Source organism: Crocodylus siamensis, chromosome 10, assembly GCF_052110815.1.
Source record: "Crocodylus siamensis isolate JL-2025a chromosome 10, ASM5211081v1, whole genome shotgun sequence".
In the NCBI taxonomy this organism is placed as follows: domain Eukaryota; kingdom Metazoa; phylum Chordata; order Crocodylia; family Crocodylidae; genus Crocodylus; species Crocodylus siamensis.
Window position 1 is genome coordinate 50,466,228 of NC_143404.1, and position 21,862 is coordinate 50,488,089.

The 21,862-nt window shown below is 47.8% G+C and overlaps 1 protein-coding gene across 3 annotated transcripts in view; it reads right to left on the reverse strand.

Moving 5' to 3' along the window:
* DLGAP4 (DLG associated protein 4) overlaps positions 1-21,862 on the reverse strand; it is a 359,708-nt gene that overhangs the window by 119,914 nt on the left and 217,932 nt on the right. For 2 of the 3 annotated variants that reach the window (XM_090064374.1, XM_090064373.1), the window contains 2 exons: positions 17,098-17,240; positions 2,835-3,881 (listed from right to left, as the gene is read on the reverse strand). In XM_090064374.1, coding sequence (XP_089920500.1) covers positions 2,835-3,785 — 951 coding nt within the window. In that variant the 5' untranslated portion in view covers positions 3,786-3,881; positions 17,098-17,240. The remainder of the gene's footprint in view (positions 1-2,834; positions 3,882-17,097; positions 17,241-21,862) is intronic. The other variant, XM_090064375.1, reaches the window with a different exon arrangement.

The following is a 21,862-nucleotide window of genomic DNA, read 5'->3' on the forward strand; positions in this document are numbered from 1 at the left end:
TAGGACAATGAACTATAAAACACATACTCAGGGCTGTTCTGAACTGTTTCCACTAGATAAATGTTGGTTTCTGATACAGCCAGAGTAGGGGGGGTCTTATTTTGTTGAAGATGAACCCAGGGTCAGGAAGAAAGCCAGGTAGATGTGTCTTCTTTCTACTTCAGTGGAACTGCATTGACTTCTAGCAACCAAGAGGTGCAAAGGATGGTGCTGGGCCGGCTGGCTGCTTGTAGTCCTCATGACATAGTTGTGCTCATGGTCTGGGGCAAGATCCACATGATATTGAAGCTTGCTGTTTACGGCATAATGAAGCAATCCATTCCCAGGCAAAGCTTCCAGCAAAGTCATACTGGCTGAGGAAGGGCCTCAGGCATCTGGCCAGCTGACTTCAAGAGGCCTCCTGGCTGGGAGCCTCAGTGCATTGGCGTGATCTCTGTAGTTTGTTCAGTCTCACTCGCACTTTGGTTTTCACCAGGTTGTGCGTGTAGAGCTGGCGAGAGTATTTTTGTGGCTGATTAGTTAAGCTCGTAACACTTTAACAAAGGGAATGCAAAGAAAAACAGTGATGATGTTTGCTAATGAAAGTCCTGATCCAATAGGTCCCTCAGTAATTTAATTTGTTGGAAAAAGAAAGTGAGGCATTATGAGTTGAGTGCTTTTCAATAATTCATCACTCTCTAAATGCTGTGAACCTGCTGCCTTCAGCCAGAAGAGTCATTGACAATTCTGTATTAAAAATGCACTTGTACGATTTACATACACAACCCACATGACTACACCCCCAAGCCTGGCCACTTATTTTTATTCCTCAGTCTAGGTATGCAGCTGGCTTTGTGCTGCCTGCTTAAAAATATCAAGCGTGTTTAAATGTGCTTATGTAATGACCAAACAGTATACACTACAAGGGGACTTAAACTGTGACCTCCACTGCTAAAAATACAGGCCCCTCCCACATGAGCTGAAAGAAAAAGTCTGTTTAGTAGTATTAATAGACTCTTACCCATTTATGTGGACTAACCACATTAGGTAGACACAGCACATGTTGAAACACTTGTTAATACAGTTGCTCCCAACTGGATACACAACTGTGAGTTTGGAGCTGCAACTCAGATACCTTTTTGGGAACATTTGACCTTAGTAGAAGGTGAGTCATTGTCATCACCATCATTAGCAGCAACAACAATGCAACTAGGAGCCCCAATCATGGGCCAGGAGCTCACTGTGTTAAGTGTGTAATGACCACAGAGCATCACATCGATTCAGTTGTGAGCAGAGGTATATCCTGATGTTCTGAGCCTTGACCAAAGACATCTGTCTAAAGCCACAGCTTTGCTTTGAAGGGTCCTAATGAGAGGTGCACCAATATATCAGTCCATATCGGATCAGCACCAGTAAAAGGAAAATTGACATTATTAGCAATTGGCTTTATTTGGCTGGTGTAACTGATAATGTCATCAATAAATGCTGCATGCATGTGTGGAGTCACAGCATGCATTCAGCCAGGAATGCAGTCTGGCAGTTTGGAGAGCAGCATTCAGCCAGTAAGTTAGTTGGGGGGAAAGGGCGTGGGGGAGGGAAGGGGTATGAGGGGTCAAACTGAGGCCCCCATGGTGAGGGAGAGAATGGGGCTGGGGCCGGTGATGGGGGACACAACTCCCTGCCACTGCACTGTCCCCTGGGGAAGGCATGGGGGGGTATGTGCCTACTGGATTTGTGCATGGGGTGGACATAGGCTGCCCACTGTGGACTTGGGACCAGGGCCTGTGCTGGCATGTTCCAGGTTGGGGGGGCTGGGCTGGGGTTGTGCTCAGGGAAAATGGTGGCAGGGCGGGGGGTGGGAGTGGCAGCAGTGCTGGCTACAGCCACCCCAAAATTCCATGTAGCCATTCCATAGCCACCCCCCCCCAGTGCTGCCACCGCCACCCACCCTTAATGCAGCCTCAGCCTGGCTCCCCCGTTGGAAAGAGGCCAGCATAGCCCCTGGCCCCAAGCCCACAGTGGGCAGCCACCTCCGTCCCATGCACAAATCCGAGGGGCACATATTCCCCATGCCTCCCCTGGGGGACCACTTAGCAGTGGGGTGCCTCCCCCTGTCCCCATTCCCCAGACCACCCACCTGTGTCTCTCTCCTGTGCCCTGCCCTGCCCCACCCTGACTGGGCAATGCCTGCCCCTGCTCCATTACCTCCCTCACCATGGAGGCCTCTATCTAACCCGCCCCCACACCCTTCCCTCCCCCATGCCCCTTCCCCCTCACAGATTTACTAGCCAGATGCTTCTCTCCAAGCTGCTGGGCTGCATATCGGCAATCAGGCTGGTATTGGCCAATATAGCTGGTTAATAATTAGCCATTGGCATCAGCCAAAAAAATCTTCATCGGTGCACCCCTAGTCTTAACTATAGTGGGTCTTTGCCTGAAAAGAAAATTGGGCAAGGGCACTTGGGGTCAGCCACTAAGTCCAGGGAGGCCCCTTTCTGTAGCAGCCCATGTGGGTTTGCATAGGTACACCAAGCTGCTCCCACACATTGTAAATGAGATTCATTGAAAAATTGACACTGATTTCATCCTCAGTTGCTGTTTATTTTCTGCTTAAAAATATAAACCCCCCCACTGGTAGCTGACTGCTGTGGAAATGATTGTGATGCTCTAAGTGGGGGTCAGGATAATTTGGAGTGATGGATGAAGTAACAGGAACAGATCAACTTTCAGGTAAGACCCATTCATTCCCTCCTTCCACGCAGTGCCCATCACCTGGCTGTGAGAGTCCCACCCCAGTAAAGCAGTACATGTCACATGTATATGAAACAAGAAGCAAACCCCTGCTTTGCACCCACCTGCAGGTAATGATAGGCTAAGTCTTGATGGCAGGACTTGGACTTCAACAGGGCTTTGTCAATGGTGGCGGAGGCCTTTTGGCACACTTCCCGGGCATGGCTAAGAGTGAGTGTGGACCAGGAGCCCCTTTTGATGTAGTTGGACTCATTGTTGATGGGGATGCTGGTGCAGGGGGTGACCTTCAGGTCGTTATTGCTCTTGGAGGATTTCAGCATGTGCTCACTGATGGTGTTATAAGCATGCATGAAGTACCTAGGCTGGCTGTGGTCTGGCTGCCTACCCAAGGTCATGAGGCCCATGGGGTTGCGGTAATTGCAGGTGTCGCTGTCTAGGTTGTCGTCTGAGCTCCACCAGCCTGATATGTTAGATCTGGTCCTGCGTTTTGTCTCAGTGGTCTTTGCCCGGTCTTTGCTCTTGCTCCTTCGATTCTGCTTTGGGTCATCAGTGCCCTTCTTACCATTCACACTACCTTTGGCATTGCCCTCTAGGGACTGGGACTTGGCAAAGAGCTTCTGGACTGAATGGACCAGATGCCGTATGCGCCCAGGGCTCTCACTCCGGTGTTTGGAATCGCTCCTCTGGAACTGGAGGGTGCTGAAGCCGTCTCTGTGGATGGGCAGCTGCTTCTCAAACTGGTCCAGGAGGTTTGCAGGGAGGCGGTTGATTTTGGTGGCTTGGGCATGGCTTGGGAAGGGGTTCTCATCTGGAACCTCAAAGTGCGAGTTATAATGGATCCGGGGGAAAGTGCTGCTGTTGGAAATCTGGTTGTTGAGTGGGAGGAGGCAGTCGCCATGGAGGGAATTTGGGGCTGGAAACCGGGGGTCCATGGTATAGGAGTCAGTGGGGCTGAGGAGATATGGGTTCCTGTCCTGGGTGGCATAGAGAGAGTCTTGAGGGGAGTCCAGGTTATCAGAGAGGTGGCGGCTTCTGTTATCTCCTAGCCCCTTCATGGTCCTGGTGGCTCTAGAGCATTGCTTCAGGAGTGGCACAAAAAGGCCTTCTCATGCGTTCTGTATCTGATCTCTTTCCTGTTGGAGTCTGTCCTGCTGCCAAAGAGACAAGAACAGTGGTCAGATCATTGAGACGGATAATTTACCCACAGATCTTTCTGTCCAGCTAAGCACTTCCACCTCACTAGGGCATCAGAGTGAGCACCTGATGAGCTCTAAAAACAAAGACAATGAAGGTTATTTCAGAACTGAGAGAGTCAGGAAAGGGGGAGGAAGAGGAAAGTGTAAGAAAGGGATGGGAAGCAGAACACAATGAGTGACAGAAAGGAATAGGAAAGGACATAACACAGGACTATGGAAAGCACCTCAGGGAGAGGTACTAGGATAACAGGACACAGGGAGGAGTACTGTTTGCTGACCAGAGTCCAAATACTTGTAGACCTCAAAGCCTGAACACAAATTGTATAAAATAAGGACACTGCTATTTTTTGGCATCTATGCATGTTTATTTAATAGTGCTTAGTCCCAAACCAGCATAATGAGGGCTAGAAGGAATGCGCTGTCAGTAAATCATGGGCTCCTGTTCCTTTAGTTCAGGGGGCTCAAAAAACCTGCTGTCAAATGCTGCACCTAGGCCTTGCCTGAGCAAAGAGAAATGTGGAGCCAGGGATCAAATCAGCTCTCCAATCAAGTGGCCAATCGTGTTTCAGTGGTTATCGGATTTTGTACAGGGATGATGGGCCTGATGTGCCTGCTGCATGGAGTTACATTAATGTGATGTGATGGGAAACATCTCTTCTCTGACAAGCACCCGGCTTTATGTTATTCTTTACACCAGAGGAAACTGCTTCAGTAGTGATGACCAGAGCAGTGGTGGTGCTAGGATATTCATAGGCCTGACCTAAGAGGCTGTTTGTTGCTCAGTCACAGCTCTAGGTTTAGGCCCGAGTGCATAGCAGGAGCTCCACTGTGTGAGCTACTTTGATTCCAGGACAGAACTATAATCTGGTTTTATTCAGCAACAATGTCCCTAAAATACTGAGAAACAGAATCAAATCACCTGGATGGGAATGGCGCCTAGCAGTGAAAGTACAGGACTGGCTGCTAGAACTTCTGGGCTAAGTACAGATAGTCAAAAAGCCTGAGGCTGAAATGATTCAGTCTTCACAGGTTAGTTTAAACTGTGTAGATTGAACCAATAAGCCAGTGAACAGACATTCATTTTTGATTCCAGAAATGCAGCCACATGTCTGCAATGCCCAAGCCAGAAAGCCAGGGAATGCTAGAGCATGCCTCCCTGCTTGATTAGAGCAGGCAGTGGGGCCAAGGCTAGCCCACCCAACCTGCAAGGGGTGGTGGTGGTTTGCAGAGGAGGTGCAAAGCATCCTAGGATGCTGGGGGATTGAAAGTTAACTTGAATCTGGAGGGGATCTGGGACAGAAGTTCAATAAACTAATTAAACCTAAATCTAATAAGCCTGATACTACTTCCATCTAGGTTTATCTTAAACTGGTTTCAGCCATTTTGAGAGTGGTTTTTGTGCACTGAACTTCTGTCGTGTTATAGATTTGAACCAATTTCTGATCACTTATACTGGTTTATGTGTAAGTTCTGTCCCTAGGCTTGGGTTCCACTCCCACCAGTGCCACAAGCTTGCTGTCCAACTTCATCTGAGAAAGCTGTCCTCATGCTTGGCAACTTAAAAGTGAAATGGACTAGAAGTGGAATTGAGTCACTGAGAGCACAGTCAGCAAATCGTTAAAAACTCATAGTAACTGACTAGCCTCTCTTCACTGCTCAGGTAAGAAAAACTGTGTTAGTGGTGAAAAGGAAATGAGAGTTTTAATAATTTCATGGCTAAAAGAGCAAAGATGTGATTTACAACACAGCTTTGGAAACCTGCTTTCTTTAGCATATGCACAGTTAATAGAGTGACCCTTTAAATCTACTAGTGCAGCTACCCTCCTGAAGAAGGTTCTTTTTAGAGAAAAGCAATGCCATATTCACCCCAGGAGATGCAACTGGTACTGCCCCTCACTTAGAATCCATGTGGTTCTCACCCCTCTCAGTCCTGCTGATTCCAATCCTCTCGGATTCCTGTTGATCATCTCAGCAATGATGTCAGTACCTGGCAAATCCATCTGATCCCTTTGGCAGATCCAGTAGACCCCAACCCCTGTAAATCCAGCCAATCACGCCACCTATCCCTATGTTGAATCCATGTGAACCTTTCGCTCCAGTGCAGATGACCTCCCCCAATGCAAATTCAGCACACCCACCCTAAAGGGAAATGCATGCTTCCTGTTACACCACTAACCTGTTCTGGTTGGCAGCAGCTTGAGGTCTGCTAAATGAGTTCATACGGAGCATTTTCAGCCTTGAATTAGAAGCAAATGGTAAGCGAAGACACTTCCCTGCAGCAACAGTCATTTCGAGGCAGCCGTATCCATGGAGGGTACAGCTGATCTAGGGAGCCTGTCACCATGCCTGCCTTTGGGCAGTGGTGGACAGAACAGCCCCAGAGGTACATTCCCCTGACATCTCAGACACTGGCAACAATTTTCTGTGTTGGCTACAAGATGCCAATGCCTAGCCTGCCACCAGATGCTGAGCTGCTGGAGCAGTGGGGGCAGTGCCCAGATGAGAGCATGGTCACTATTCACAGAAATCTGAAATGCGACATTATACTTTATAAGCATCCTTAAAAACCTTGGCTCCCAAAAGCAGTCAGCTCCTTTTCTTCCCATTGCATTATTTTGCAGATAAGTACACCAGACATAAGAGTCTCAGCATCTGAGGGAGCTTTCACATATGCTGGAAGAGCAGCAAGAGGCAGGAGCTTGCAGAGACACTGGAGAAGTGAAGGTGCTGGCAGTGCAGCAGGGAGGGCATGGACCATGACTCCACTCAAGCAGAGCCAGTTGGACAGGCAGAAAGGTCAAGGACAATTTAGGGGAATAAATCATGCAGTCAAGCTGTGGCACATCCATATGGATCTGTCCATACATATGCATAGTGCAGAATAACAGAGGACATTAGTGAGACAGTTTACAGCCATTTATGCTAAGATAATAGCAAGCAAATAGCGTAGGCTGGGGTGGAAACTAATTGTCTGAGGCAATCAGAGAATTCATTCCCTCCTTTCCCCTGCCTGATTGGCCAGGTGCATCCCGAGCATGTGACTCCTGCCTTCTTGGAAGGAGCAGGTGTTGGGAAGTCCTGAGGCAGGGCAACAAGCTTCCTGTGCCTCCCACCCAGTCCTCTGTTCTTAAATGATAAGGCAAACCTGATATCTTGTGGGTCATTTTGGCTAGGGACAGGTCCTCAGTGCGTGCAACCTGGTGTAGCTCCATTGACTTCAAAGGATTCTACTGACACCAAGTGGGCTGAAGCAATTTACACCAGTTAAGAAGCTGGCCACCAGGCTGTGCATAATATAGGGCTCTTCCCATCCTAACTCCTGCAGGGAACATCTCAGGTGTACCCTCCATCCCCAATTGCTCACACTTCATTGCCCAAGAAATGCAAGAAGAGCAAGGGGACAACTCACCCTTAGTCCAGGAGACAAGCACTTTCCCAGCTTTAGGGCTTTTAGTAAAATTGCTAACGCATGCATTAACAGGGTACAGCCCAGCAGCCCACTGCCTCTGCCCACAGCAGAGTGAGATGGCTAAGCCTGCAAGACAGCCACCTTCCCACACAAACCCTCTCACTCAAAGTGCAATAAAGCAGAATCAGAAACATGAAGCAGGATCTGAATCTGGGTATTTCTCCTGCCACAAGTATGTTCACAACAAGCACACCACTGCCACTGCCATGGAGCCTGTCATGAGGCAGGATAGGCTAGTAGTTAGCAACTATGGACTTGGAAGGTTTTTGGTTTCTAACCCCACTCTTGAGTCCCTGGCCCTGGAGGTGACCTTGGGCCAATCACTTAAGCTCCTTGGGTCTCAGTCAAACCAAGCTCTGTGGCTGGGTGAAAGCAGGAACCAGCTGCTGCCTTGAAGCTGAGCCTTCATGAGGAAATAACTCACATGCACACAGGGGTGATGTGAAGGAACAGGAAAAATCTACAATTAAGTGAAGCACAAACTTTGACCTGAAGCAGGGAATGGGGGGGAGGGAAATGCAGGGTCCTGGCTTTATGACACAGTTTACTAGTCAAGGGCCTGGTGGCAGGAGTGGGGGAGAAATGTCACCAACTGAAGGCCCAGTCTAGGATTTCTCAGAGGTAGTCATTTACTGGCATGCACAACAACAAAGGTGAGCCACATGGTAGACCAGATGTTGTGTCCTGCAAGGCATGCTCTTGTGTGACAGTGTCTCACAATGTCTAGTTGTGTGGCCTGACATATTCACTCAGCTGTGGTTGGGGGACAGTGGATGAGCACTGCTGCACCTGCAGCCACTAAAGACCTGCTGGGGGGGGAGGCGGGCAGGTGGGGGCTGCTCATGGCTAAATCCTGGCTGCTTCCTTCTCACTCCCCCGCTGCCCAACTGTCTCCCTAGTGTGAAGATCCTATGCTGTTCCTTGTCTCTTGCCCTTCAGGGCAGCATGCTTCTGTTGTTTGGGTAAGTGGCTACTTTAAAATTCTCTTCAGTAGAGCTGCCAGGTTTATGTCCATGTAACTGAGAATAAGCCTTATCTAAGGTGCCATATACGTGGTATATAGCATAAAGAATCTATGCATGTCTCCGTCACACAACATCCACTATACTTTCTTCATACATGCACTCTGTACAGATGTCTTTCAGATGGAACGTCCTACAGTGCACAGTTTGTAGACAGTACACTTGCCTTGTATAGTGCAATGTGTATATATATTATACCTACTTCACACAGAACCCAGTTCATATATATGGTACCTATCTTGTACACTGCAGTATATATTCTCCCTAGCCATTTCATATAGAGCACAGTGCTTAAGCACTACACCATATGGTATGTTACATAGTGTAATGTGTATTATATACTCACATACAGGGATTTTCTGTAGAAACAAATACACACAGAGGTCCAAATAAACTGATGGGCTTGAGTGAGTCCAGACTGTTTTGGTGTATACCTTCCAACCTGTTCTATGTGCACATTACAGCATCTCAGACCCGCCTCTAAATGCTCAGCCCTGATCACAGGTGGGTGTACACCTCCAGTACTGCCTCTGTCCCATGTCTGAGTGTAAATGGGAGTCTGAACATGTCAGCTAACTTGCCATGCTAGTTGTGGGCCCAGGCAAGAGAAGCACAGTTTGTGGGAGGGATAAGGTCTCAGTTCACAGAACTCTTTCCCAGCTTTAATTTACAGTTTTTTTGCCACCTCAGCAAGCACCTTACACCTCCAGAAGGGGCTGTGAGTAGGTCTGAGGGAGCCTAGGAAACTGGGGGATGCAGCTCTTGCATCCCTTCCACACCAGGGCTGGTGCCTGCAGAGCAGCCGGGGGCTGGTTCTCAAGAACAACAGGCAGGCGGGAAACAGCATCCTCCATTCTGCTTTCACAGCCTTTATTGGAGACAGCTATGCACAGAGTGAGAAGCAGTCCCATCCCACCTGGGTCTTTTCCCCTGCCTGCAGTTATTTATGCTGCTTTAAGGTGAAAACCTAGTTGTGTTTTGGGAGATTTCTTCCTACAACCCATCCATCCAAGCCCTAGACCTGAGAGTGGCTCAAGGAGGATATGTTCCTGGAACAACCCCTGAACCCCTGCTAGGGCTCTGAGTACTTGGGGTTCCTCTTTTCCTGTCTGATGCCAGTTTAGCTGCTCCTCCACACCTGTGTTTCACCTGTGCTGACTATAGAGCAACACTTGGCCCAAAGTTTTGAGCTTCCTGTTTGTGTACACTAACCCTGGGCAGATATCACTATTTCTGGCACAAGGAGGTCTTGTGATGCTTCAGGACCAGTGCATGGACCCAAAGGCAAGAGACAGAGCAGGCTGCATGGGTTCTAGGAGAGCAGAGTTCTTTGTTTCACTTTCTCTCTGGGACTGCTGTGCCCCACATGCCCTTTATTTCCTCTCTCTCTCAATATAAGGCCCTGAAAACCTGCGTTGCAGGAACCTTCAAAGCTCAGAGGGATTAGGACTTTACTCTGATATTAGTGCAACCCCAGCCTGCCTCTCTTATGCCCTAAATAATGAAGCAAAGTAGTCTGCATGCTGACACTAAGCTTGGTGGTAACATGACCATTCCCCATGCAAGATCCATCTGCAGTATCCATGAGGGACACTTAGCTGAGAGAATATCCTGCATCATCCTTGCAGCTGACTCCAGTACAGCTCTGGATGCTGATGGGATTGTTACTTCCATGGCAAAAGCAAACCAAACCCTTCAGTTGCCTGGCAGAAGTAGTGAGGCATTGGGGTTTAACTGTTAGAACTGGTGAAACTTGCTGTGTTGATGACTCAGGAGACTGCCGTCCTTCATGGGCTCAAGTTTTAAGCAGAGGCCAAGCCAGCTTCTTGTACACTATCCTGCTATCCTGGCTTTGCTCTGACATGGGCAGACCATGGTTTTGGGAGAGTGCAAATTCAATCTCAATGGCTTATTCTGTCGTTGGCCTTCCAATGCTCGCTAGGATGGTGACTCTTGTGAACTTGCTTCCATAGTAAAGAAATTGGAAAAGGTTGATTATGTCTCATCTAGTCCATCACAGGGTTGATGACTGGCTGTTTCCTGCAATGAGTGCTTCATTCAGGGGTAATTTCAAATATTACTGGTCATGACTATTCTAGAAACCTCAGCAAACAGATGCCAGATGGCTGTGACCTTCAGACACTATTGCTCACCAGATGGATCAACATACTAGGGCTACTGTTAGAATCAGACAGTCACAGAAAAGAAGGGCTGGAAGAGTCCTCAGGAGGTCCTTTAGTGACCCTTTGCTTGAGTCAGGATCATCCTTGTCTATACCATCCTAGGTGAGTGTTTGTATCACCTGCTCTTAAAAACTTCCCAAGATGGATATTTCAGTGTCTGTGAGTAGCCTGTTCCTATGCCTAACCACACGCACAGTAAGAAAATTATTTCTAATATCCAGCCTAAATTTCCCTTGCTACAATTTAACACAATCACACCTTGTCTTGTTCCCTGTGGCCACAGAGAATAGTCTATCATCAGATTCCTTATAACAACCCTTCAGATATTGAAGACTGTTATCAAATTTCCCCCTCAGTCCTTCTTGAGTTGCACTGCCCAGAAGTGGACAAAGTACTCCAGGTGAGGCCTCCCAAATGTTGAACACAGCAGACAAATCACTTCCCTTGCCTTGCAAACAATGCATCTGCGAATACACCTCAGTAGGCTACTAGCTTTTTTGGAGGGGAGGATGGGAAGCCTTCCTCTGCCATTATTAATGCCTTGAACTCCAGGTACCACAAGCTCCTGGCTTTAATGGGCATGTGCTTTGCAAAAATCCCTTCCTGCTTTTTGAACTCAGCAATTGGTTGCAGAACTCATGGACTCCTGGGTAGCAAACACTCCATTATCACTGTTTGGACTGAACAGCTGCAGCTGCGGAGACCTCCTGCCATGGAAAGGCACAGAAGGGCTGTGTTTGTTGTGTTTTAGTTTCCTAGAGAATCCCACCTTGGACTTCACCACTGTGCAATTTACACCTGCAGGCTGGAACATGCTGGCTTCTCCAGTAGAAAAGTGAGACACAGGAGCAGCTTGGCTGGGGGAGGGGAAGAAGATGGTGAAGATGTCCATTCCCTAGAGCAGGGAGGTACCAGGATCAGAGAGCAGGATGTAGTGCTGGCTCTGATGGGGCTTGGTGCATCTGGGCAGGCATCTGCTCAGCACAATGGCTGGCAAAAAGAGGGGCCTGCCATCTTGTTTTATGACCTAGGAAGCTGCTGTTGTCCCTTTTCTCTTTCTGGACATTAATAGTGAGAACGAATTTAAACTCTGGGAGAGGAGCTGCTGCTAAAAAAAGTGTGGGGTCAGGTGGTACCTGCCACTCTGCCCCATACCTCATCACTGTGCCAGTTTACCTCACCCAGAACCCACAGACCAACTCCCTACGACAATCTGCCAGTGCACTTCACTCCTGACTTTTAGCCCAGCTCTGCCAATGCACCTCACTCCCAAAAGCACCCCCAGTGATACCAACCCTCAAATCCAAAGCAGCTCAGCCACTGTCTCAGCCTCTTCTTGCAGCCTTCTACACAGTTCCAGAAGGGGATCCCTCCAAGCAGACTTTTCTAACTATGTAGTTTTTCTGTGGTTTGCACAAGTGGTGATTAGGCAGAGACCAAACCCCTTCTTGGACTGATCACAGCTGAATCATCACCAAGTGAAGGCTCAGTGCACTTCAGGGTGTTCTAGGCAATTCTTACCAATTGCAATTTCAGGTGCTGAACAAACAAAGCATGTCCTCAGAACTATGGTCATGATTCAGACATATGCCTCTGTAGCACTGTGCCTTATTTCATATTATCTGCATGGCAGTCATGCCTAGAAGCATCAGGGATGTAGCAGGGCACACTGCACTAGGTGCTGTACAAACCCGAAACGAAACAATGGACCTTCCCCCATAAAGCTTACTCTCTAATATTGTTCTTTTAGCTGTATTGTTGTCTATTACTAATGATGCATCTCCAGAAGTTCTGAGACTCTGTGTGAACGAAGGAACAGGTCCTGTCCCAAAGGACTTTCTTTTACCTTCATATTCCCTGACCGTATTACTGGTTTATACTCATCAGGAGCAGGACACTAGCTCCGCATTGCATAGCAGCAACATTAACTTCAAAAGGCAGCAACACAGTCAGGCTAGGTGGATTGGGCTCACTCCAGACTTGTGCTCTGAAGCATCCCCATCCTGATAAATCCATTTCCAGCAGCTTCTATCACAGCCCAGTGCAACATTCAGATTTCATATCTCAGCTCTCCTTTGGCTCACCCTCCCCAGATGCCTCTTTTTGCCCACAGAGCTGGTGACAGCATGCCTGAGCAGCAGAGTGGCAGGCTCCTGGCACTCAGCTGAGGAGCAGAGCTGTTGAAACTTTCCCAAGAAGAGCTTTGTTCTAAATGAGTGTCAAACATATATGTTCTTGTGAGGCTCCCAGCTGGATTTCAGCATCTCCAGGTGAACCAGCTCCAAGGCAATAACAGATCCTTGCTATCAGTCACAGCCATAGCTAGAGCCTGCTTGAGCTACATGTTGAGTGTTTCATCCCCTTTCTGCTGCAGGCCTGCTTGCTAGTCATTCATGGGTCAGCACCCCTCTCCTGCACAGAACTCGCTCAGCAGAGGTGTGTGATATGCTAGAACCTGCTAGGCAGAAGTGGGGAAAAATACATAAGAGAAAGGAAGAGCAATCACATTTCCTCTCTGGTTGCTGACAAGCCTGTCTCCAACTTAAACCATCAGCCTCCCTGGGCAACAGCTGCCTGGCAATGGCTGGGGTTCCAAGGGTGGACACAGCTGCCCTATCTCTTGTGAATGGGGCAGAGCCTATATGAAGAATGTGCAATGGGTGGTCCAATAGGAGTCAGGCGGGAGGTCTTGAGAGGCTATCTTTGGGGGCTTCTGCCCATTGGGGTGGAAGAAAAGGCTCCCTTCACCTTTGGCAAGGATGAAACACTGGTTCTGTGGGCTGTTGGAAAAAGGTAAGGATGACGCAGAGGATTTCCCTTGTGGCAGCCTGTGGATTCTGCTCAGGTCAGAGCCCTTACACTGAGCTTGCTATCTGCCTAGGAGATTGTGCATTGGAGTTAGACAAAAGCAGGACTTGTTTGATGTTGCCTGATGCATCTGTGCAGAAAAACCTGACTCTTATTTCACCTGCAAACTTACGTCATGTTCAGGTACAAAGCTGTAATGCAGGAACTTCACTTACTGGTTTGCTCTGTGCTGTCAGCCCCCACTGTACCAAGCATGCAGAGCTGCTGAGTTCATACTGCCCCATTTCCCTTATCTCCCACCACAGTAGAATGTAGGGCCCAATTGTCAGACAATACTGGTGCCAAATGTGTACCCATATTGATGCACTTTCCAGTTACAGACTGAGTGGCTGTTCAAGTAGGTGCCTTTTTGGTCACTGGTGCAGGCAGTTACCCAATTCATGCACATGACTGCTATATGTACAAGTTAAGCATGCAATTGCCTCTGCATTTTGTATGTACATTTATGGTTCTAACATGCATGACGATCAGGCTTATGGAGCCACTTTCCTCCAAAAACACCCCTTTTTGCAGCCTCTGCCTTGCAGCTCACCATCAGTCACATCCCACCCAATCCTTCTAATAGGTGCGCACACACTTGCATAGACTCTTGTCATGCCCTCAGATAGAAGCCATTTGGCACATGCCCTTGGTGCCCAGCTACAAGGCAAGCTGGGCTGGGAAGGTCCAGGTTGCTGTTTCAAGTCCCTGATCATTCTGACTCGGCAGAATTAAGAAAAACTAAAGAACCATGCAAGTGCCAGACAGCTCATAGCTTGCTTGTGCTCTGAAGTTAACATAGTGTCAACCAGCTGGCTAAGGACTGAAACCAGGAATGGAAAGAAATGGAAGAAATAGTAATAGCTCCAAAGTAGGAAAGAATTCAGTCTTCGGAATCTAGTCTATGGAAAGAGATCAAACCTGCTAATGGTGATACTGCCTGACATGCATGAATAGGCAGGGAGACTGTGGCAAACTTTAGAAGGGACCAAATCCTGAAACTGGTATCCTGATCCTGGCTTATTCCTGACCCCAGGACCCTAAACCTGGCTACTTTGCCTTGGCTTATTTCTGATCACCATTCTGGTTCTTTGACTCCAATCATGACTTTGGTATCTGGACTCTGGTGTGATTGCCATCTCCAAACCCTGGCCATAACCTTATTCTGAATTTTTGCTCTGGACTCAGGTCCTTGACCCTGAGTCTGACTGCCCACAGGCTAGTTGTGATAATGCCTGCCCATCTCAACTTCATTCAACCTGCCCCAGTAGAAGCCACCATGGTGCTCTGGTGTGTGGCACTCAGCTGATTGTTGCCTCCAGTGTGGTTTCTTCTGCTGTTCAGTCCCATGGCTCTCTTGACCCCCAGATTCACACTGCATTTTGGGTCCTGCACCACAACTCATGGATTAGGATGTGTTAACACTGAGCCCTAAATGAAGAGCTATTTTTACTAAGCCACTACTACAATTATATAAGTATAGCAAACAATAAAACCTTGAGCCAGATCTGGACATACACCCCCCCCGAGTATATTTCCTCAGGAAAACTTAATGTAGATGTTGATCTGTCTTTACTGGGATTTTTCACAATATTGACAGTACATATGCCTCTTAGAATGCAGATAAAGGGGGTCAATATTTCAGCTGGAAATCTCCTGACTTGTATTAGAAGAAACTTTAGTTATTGAATTTTTTGTCCAGTCTGCCAGCCATAAAGCACATCATCATCTGCTGTATTTTGTCCTCTGTAGATGCTGTGCCTCAGAATTAAACAAAACTGCCTTAAATTAAAGATGATCGCATGGAGGAAAAGAGAAATGAGTAAAGATGGGAAACATCTTATATAAAGAGTCAGCTGAGACAGGGAACAGAATATAGAGGCCAGGAGGTACAGAGAAGATGCAACAGAAGCCACAGAAAGGAAGGCTCTTTCACCAGTAATGGTATGAGAGTGAAAGGATGGCTGTTTCCTTAGGGGAGGGGAATAGAGGACAATGAGGACTGTGCCATGGGTAGGAGGGCAATTTTTAAATGCATGGGAAACCAGTAGGCTTGCTGGGAGCAATAACTCTCTATTTCAGGATGATGTGCTGCTGTATCAATTATGCATGCATCTTGCCTACGCTGGAATCTGAGAAGCTGGGATTCAAGGAGGACAGGTTTTCCTCATACAAGAAGGGGAGTTCCTTTGATTTAATGGCAACAAAAAGGTGCCTTTCCCTCCTGCACAGCACTCTGCTGGCATCAAACCCTGCAACTGGCATTCCCATGCCCCTGGGTGGTGGGTGTAGGTGAACTTTGCCATTAGTACTGGGAGATGAGGGCCCTCCATTTCTTTCCAAGGCAAAATAATGCAAATCCCTGTCCTGCTGCTTCTTTGCTGACTCCCACCCCAGTAGGGCAGAGGTGACAGCAGTCTCTCTGCTGAGCCAGTATCCCCCTTAGCCAGATTAAGCTGTTTTTATTACATTTCAGTTCCCTACTGAAATCCTTACTGCTTCCTAGAGAGATTCAGGGAGGGGGAAAAACCCCTCTTTGCTGCCATGTTTTTAATTTGGGAGGATGAAAAGCATAAAATTGATTTTCCCAAATCCGTGACCCCTGCAGCTTGCAAATTTATCAAGGGTTGTGAGCTGCGGCAGCTGGAGCTGGACTATTTCTGCCCTGCATGGCCTGAGTTGCCCCAAGCTGCCCTGCCAGGATGCTTAGTTATGCCTTCTCTGATGGAGCATCAGGGAGTCACTGACAACTCCCCAGGGCAGCCTTCAGCCACGTGCTGGGCACACTACCAGCCCACTCTCTGGGAAAAGCTCATGATTCCAGTGCTCCAAGGAGAAGCTACTCAGTTATCACAAACCATGAGGTCCCATGGGGAAAGGGCAAGGAGGGTGATAACCAAGAGAAAGAGGAGGGGATTTTGATCAAAGGCAGACAAGCTTTAGTGTGTTGAAGAAGTCAGAGGTTTCTGACAGGTAGCTGGAGGTAAAGGCACATTTCTGCTCACCAAAGAAGGAGCCAAGGTTCCAGGGGAAAGAGCTGCTGTGCCCCTCCTCCCCCAGCTTATTGTAATAGGGTCTGTCTTCAGTTACTCAGCCCTGGCCCTGCTTTCTGATGGCCGCGGAAGATGGCAGGCAATGCCACATGACATCCCACAGGTCTTTGTTCCTTGGGTTTTCTGCATCCCAAGAAGCAGCTATGTGTGAAACAAGCCTGAGCTTCATAGATCTCATATGTTCCAACAAGCGTGTGAACCTAACTCAGGGGCACACAATTATTTTGGACAAAGGGCTGCTTACTGAATTTTGGCAAGCCATCGAGGGCCATATGACAGGCAGCCCAGGGCAGATAAATATTCATTTTGTAACTTGTTTAGGGGCCATGTGGGCCGGATAGAATGGCCTGGTGGGCTGCATCTGGCCCCTGGGCCGGATTTTGCCTGCCCATGATCTAACTTGATAGAGCTGGGGTTAGTTTTCTGCCTGCTGAAGACTGGGAAAGCTCTGAGTGACAGCTAAGGCACAGGAGATGTCTGCCTGCAGATTCAGGTCGGCGGCATCACTGGGCTCATGATCAGCAGGTTCACTTTGAAACCACAAGGTTTAGAAAAATAAATGCAAGCTCCAATCCTGCGGGAGTTGATGGCTCTTACCCTGGATGGCTTCTAGCTTGGCCTGAGCAAAATCATCATGCCCTGCTGAGATCTCCCTCCAATGGGATCCACTGTTGCTATTTTTCTCCTTTCTTCCAGTGATGTCTCTGGGGGATTACAGGTCTGAGGGCATGATCCAAGTCCTGCTGGAGATGATGGGAGACATTACACTGGGCTTCAGTGAGCATTGAATAAAGCCTTCCTTTTGACATGAGAAGCTTCCATTGTGAGGGAGGCTTCACTGCATATGATATTTGCCCTCCTAAGGTAACTGATGCCTCATGGTTGCCTCCTAATGTAACTGAAAGGATTAGGTCTCTCTCATTTTGGTTCAGTGCATTTGACAAAAGGAAGACAACAGGTGGAGAAGAGAGTCCTGGAATACAATGATGATAACGGTTAAAGATGTACGGATGATCCTATACATCCATCATATGACCATACTGTCTTGGTAGAGTGGCACAGCCAGGCTGAGTCTCTGGAATCATGAAGCAGGCATGAGCTCAGAAAGCAGCAGCCTCATATCTATTCATCACTGGCTGAAAGTACAAAGCCAGCTGCTCTTGCTCTGTTGCTGCTGCTGCTGCTGTACAATATAGGTTTGGAAAGCTCCATCATCCTACTCTGAGTCAGCTCACAAGGTTACTTCCTGGGACCAGGGTCCTTCTCATCTGGGAGAAGCCATCTGTGGAAGCTTCAAGACACATTCCCCATAGCTATACGTCTCTCTCCATGTTTATGGTCCTTTCATCCTTACGGGGCATGACTCTTATCTGGGTTTTAGGCTGAGGCTATTTGAGGGTGACCCAGGCAGCACCATGCACTATCACAGCTTGCATGGAATTCATTCCCATGCCTTGTTTATTGCTCTTGGTCTATATTTTTGGATTTGGTGTGTAGGGCAGATTAGGCAATGCAAGGCTGAGCACTGAGGATGCCTATACATGTGCAGAGAGGCTGCTCTGACACGTTGTAATTACAGTGCATCAGAGCTGCATCGATTAATCAAGTCTGCTAGAGCATGGTAATTACCATGCTCCAGCAGACTCTGGCATCACATGTGTCAGTGTCCCCTTGCTGAAAAATGGCAGTGGGGGTGATTTAACTAAAGCTCATCAAATGAGCTTTAGTTAAAGTGCCCCTGCCACCATTTTTCAGCATGGGGATGTTGATACACATGATGCTCCAGGTGCTTTAATTAGAGCAGATCTTGAATTCAAGGAGGCCACCCTTCCAGGATCTGCTCTAATTAAAGCACCCCCTCCCCCACCAACTCCCAGAGCATGCACACAAATGCCTTGCGGACTCAAACAGGCTCTCGGAAGACCCCAAGAACAACTAAGGAAGAAAACGGCACTGAGAAGGGAGAGTGCCAGGCAGGGCTGGGAAAGTCATAGAGAACCTTTTATTCTTGTAAGCAGTGCTCAGCAGTCCCTCATACACAACACTTACTGATGACTAACTGCTGACTAAAGGGCTGTTTTTTCAGTCACTGAGGCATCCATCTGTCCCTCCCAGGAGCTCACAGGAGGAGACTGTGCATTCACAGTTGGAATGAAACTCTGGGCTTGGAGTTTGCTTGGTTCTGGAGCCAGATACATTCCTGCAGATATCTGCCCATTCCCAAAGTCAGGAGAGGTTTGCAGAAGCTTCAGAACAATCTCTGACCACCCAGGAGGGCAACAGCATTGCTGCAGGCCACAAAAATAGGTATTTGTGTATCCACACTCCTCCCCCTACACAAGGGGGCAGTTGGAATGGGGTTGGTGACACCTAGGTTTTACCCATAGTCACAGGATAACTCCATGCTTTTGTCAATATAAGCAAATATACAATAGTTAACAATGTAAAAACAGAAGCTTGCACTGTTAGGGTCCAGAGTGAACAAGAGTTGCAATGACTGGAGAAAATCCGGCTTTTTTGGAGTAACAGTTAGAAAGCTCAGGCATAATTATTAGTTAGAGGCTTGGGACTTAATTCTGTATCATAAAGTAACTTTAATGGGAGTTAAGCCACACCACACCTTGTGGGTCAAGGCCCCAGAGGATGCACGAACAATGTTAATTCTGCAGAATGCTGGTGTGCCCAACCATGTGTCTCTGGAACCTGTCACTGAGCACCAGTGTGTTTGGACCCCTGACATCTCCTCTGGGGTTGGACAGGCTGGTGAAAGGAGCAGCAACAAGAGAGCCCAGAGCCAGGAAGGACAACATGGGATCTGTAAGCAAAATCTAGATGCAACAGACAAACCAGGAATTACCAGCAGCAGCACTAAGAATGCAGCGGGACTTATTTCTGCAGTAGCCCTCTCCAACTCAACCTTCTGCCATGTGGGGAGGAGAATCTGCAGCTAGAACCATCTGGTCTCCGCTGGGTCTTCTGGTGGCAAAGATTTGGCAGTGGCTTCCTCCTCCATATCTCCCTTCCCCTACCCCCAGCTGCCTCTGTGGCTGCAGTGCAATTCCTTCCTGGTCTGGCTCTCACTGTTTAGGACAGAAAATGGAATGTGATGCTGAACAAAGAGTCACTGAATTGTAGCCTCTGTGATGGCCCCTGGGCCCCTCACAGCCACCTCTATTCCTACTGGAGAAGCACAGACCATGTGGCACAGAGATGTCTTTATTTACTGGGATCCCATGTGCCCACCTCTATTGCCTGGATGCTGTAATTCATGTTTATGAAGCAGAGAGCAGAGGTCCCAGAGATGCAGAGATTTAGCCACCATGTAATCACTGTGGAAGCCAGCATGTGTCTCAGTGGCACCTCTCAAACTTCTCTGCTGTGTCACACATCGGCTAATTAAACAGACATCTGCAAGCAAGCACAAGCTCTTTCAGCGTAGCCATTTCTACCATTCGGGGGCTCTTCCAGCCAACAAGAAGGCAGAGCACTGTGATTTTTTCTTATGTGCCTAAATGCTAAAATAATTAACTCCCTTGCTGCTGGATTGAGCCAGCAAAAGACATGTAGAAACCATTTCAAATCTATTTGAGCAGAAAGCAAATCCTAAGCCCTGGACTTAGTACGAAGTGAAAAAAGATGAATAAGGAGCATGGCTACATTCCCCTTTCCCTGCTACCCCAGACTCCTGGAATTGCCTGCTTACCTCTGTCCAATGGCACAGGCTTTCCACCACTTCAGAATCAAGTGGTGCTCATTTTTTTAAATGTCCTGCAGTGTAATCAGTCCCACAGAGCAGAGAAGCAGTTGGATTTGCTTGTAATCAGGTTTGCTAGAGACGGTAGCTTCCTATCTGACCACTGCTGCTTTCAGATGTGTGGAAGTATTAGTGCATAGAGGCATGCATGTCTGTATGCACATGGGCCTGGATAAGAGATGCATACGCATCCATGTATGTTTGGGGAAGTATATGTTATTTTGTTTGTGAAGGTTATACATATGTCTTTGGCCTGGAGAGAGAGAGAGAGAGAGAAGGGGGGAGTGTGAAGGTGTGTGGTTTATTGTATGTGTGAATGGTTGTAAATCTATGGGGTCAGATATAGATATACATATGTGTGTGGGAGTTACAGATGTCTACAGTATGCGTGCAGGTGTGTGCATGTATAGGGAACAGATATGTATGTGCATGAGAGTGAGAGTGGCAGCAGGAGTATACCATGACTCTTCTAGCTGGGTGATAGATATTTCTCTGGGTGCTCTGCAGGCTGGGAACTGGATTTACAGGGCACCGGCAACTAGTTTGCATACGATTCTACTGGAATAAATATTTAACAGGACTTTATATTTCAGCCTTTGCTTTTCACCTCCACTGTTTCCTTGGAGTTAATGCCAGTACAGGCTTTCATAATGGCTGAACCATCACAAACAGAGGAGTCAGCCAAGCCCAAGACAATCATATACCACATGCAAACATTTACCACAAGTCGCCAATCCAAGATGCCCTTGTCTGCTCTCTCTCCAGTCCATGTCCTACACTGTGGACACAGTGGCTCCACTGTGACTGAGTGCTGAATGAGCCTTGATTCCTGAAAAATTGGGACTTTATAAAGAGCTCCATTTCCTTTCCAGCCTGCCTGCCTGAATCACAGCATGAATAACTGTTTTCCCATTTCTGTCCGTCTGTTGTCCCCCCCATTCCATTCCCCACCACCACCCGCTTTCCCTTCCCTGCCTTCCCACCCCTAGCCAATCAGTGCATTTCTTTCTTTGCACCTGTCACTCTTTTTGTCTAGCTTTATTATGTTCCCGGTGGCTCCTGATGGCAGACCTTTCTTGGCAGCCTCTGATTTTACTCTGCAGAAATACCAGTAAGCATGAACTGGTGTAAGAACTGCTGTGAAGCGCTACTATTGCTGGGCATTCCCAATGGATTAAATCTTGGTATAATGGAGAGGCAATGTGAGGAACCTGACATCAGGTCTCTTATGAAGGCCTTGAATTTTTCACCTCAAGTCTTGATCAGTGCCAAATAAATTACATAACACACAAAGAGAGCTCTGAATTCCCATGTAGCCCATCCAGAGGCCTTTTAATCACCATGTACAACCAGGGAAAAGCAACCTAATTTAAATCTACAATCTTATCTTTTTATCTGAAACTTGTGCTTATTCCCGCTAGCCCATGTCCTTACCCCTTTGGCCTCAGCATGCCCTTAATCTCTGAAGTAGCTGCACCTCCTCCATCCAATCTGACTGCTAACACATGGGTGCTTTTATATATAGAAACCAAACAACATGGTATTTAATGGCTGGATGTGGAACAAGTGACTTTTCAATTGGCAAAAGGAAAAGTCCCCTACCTTCCC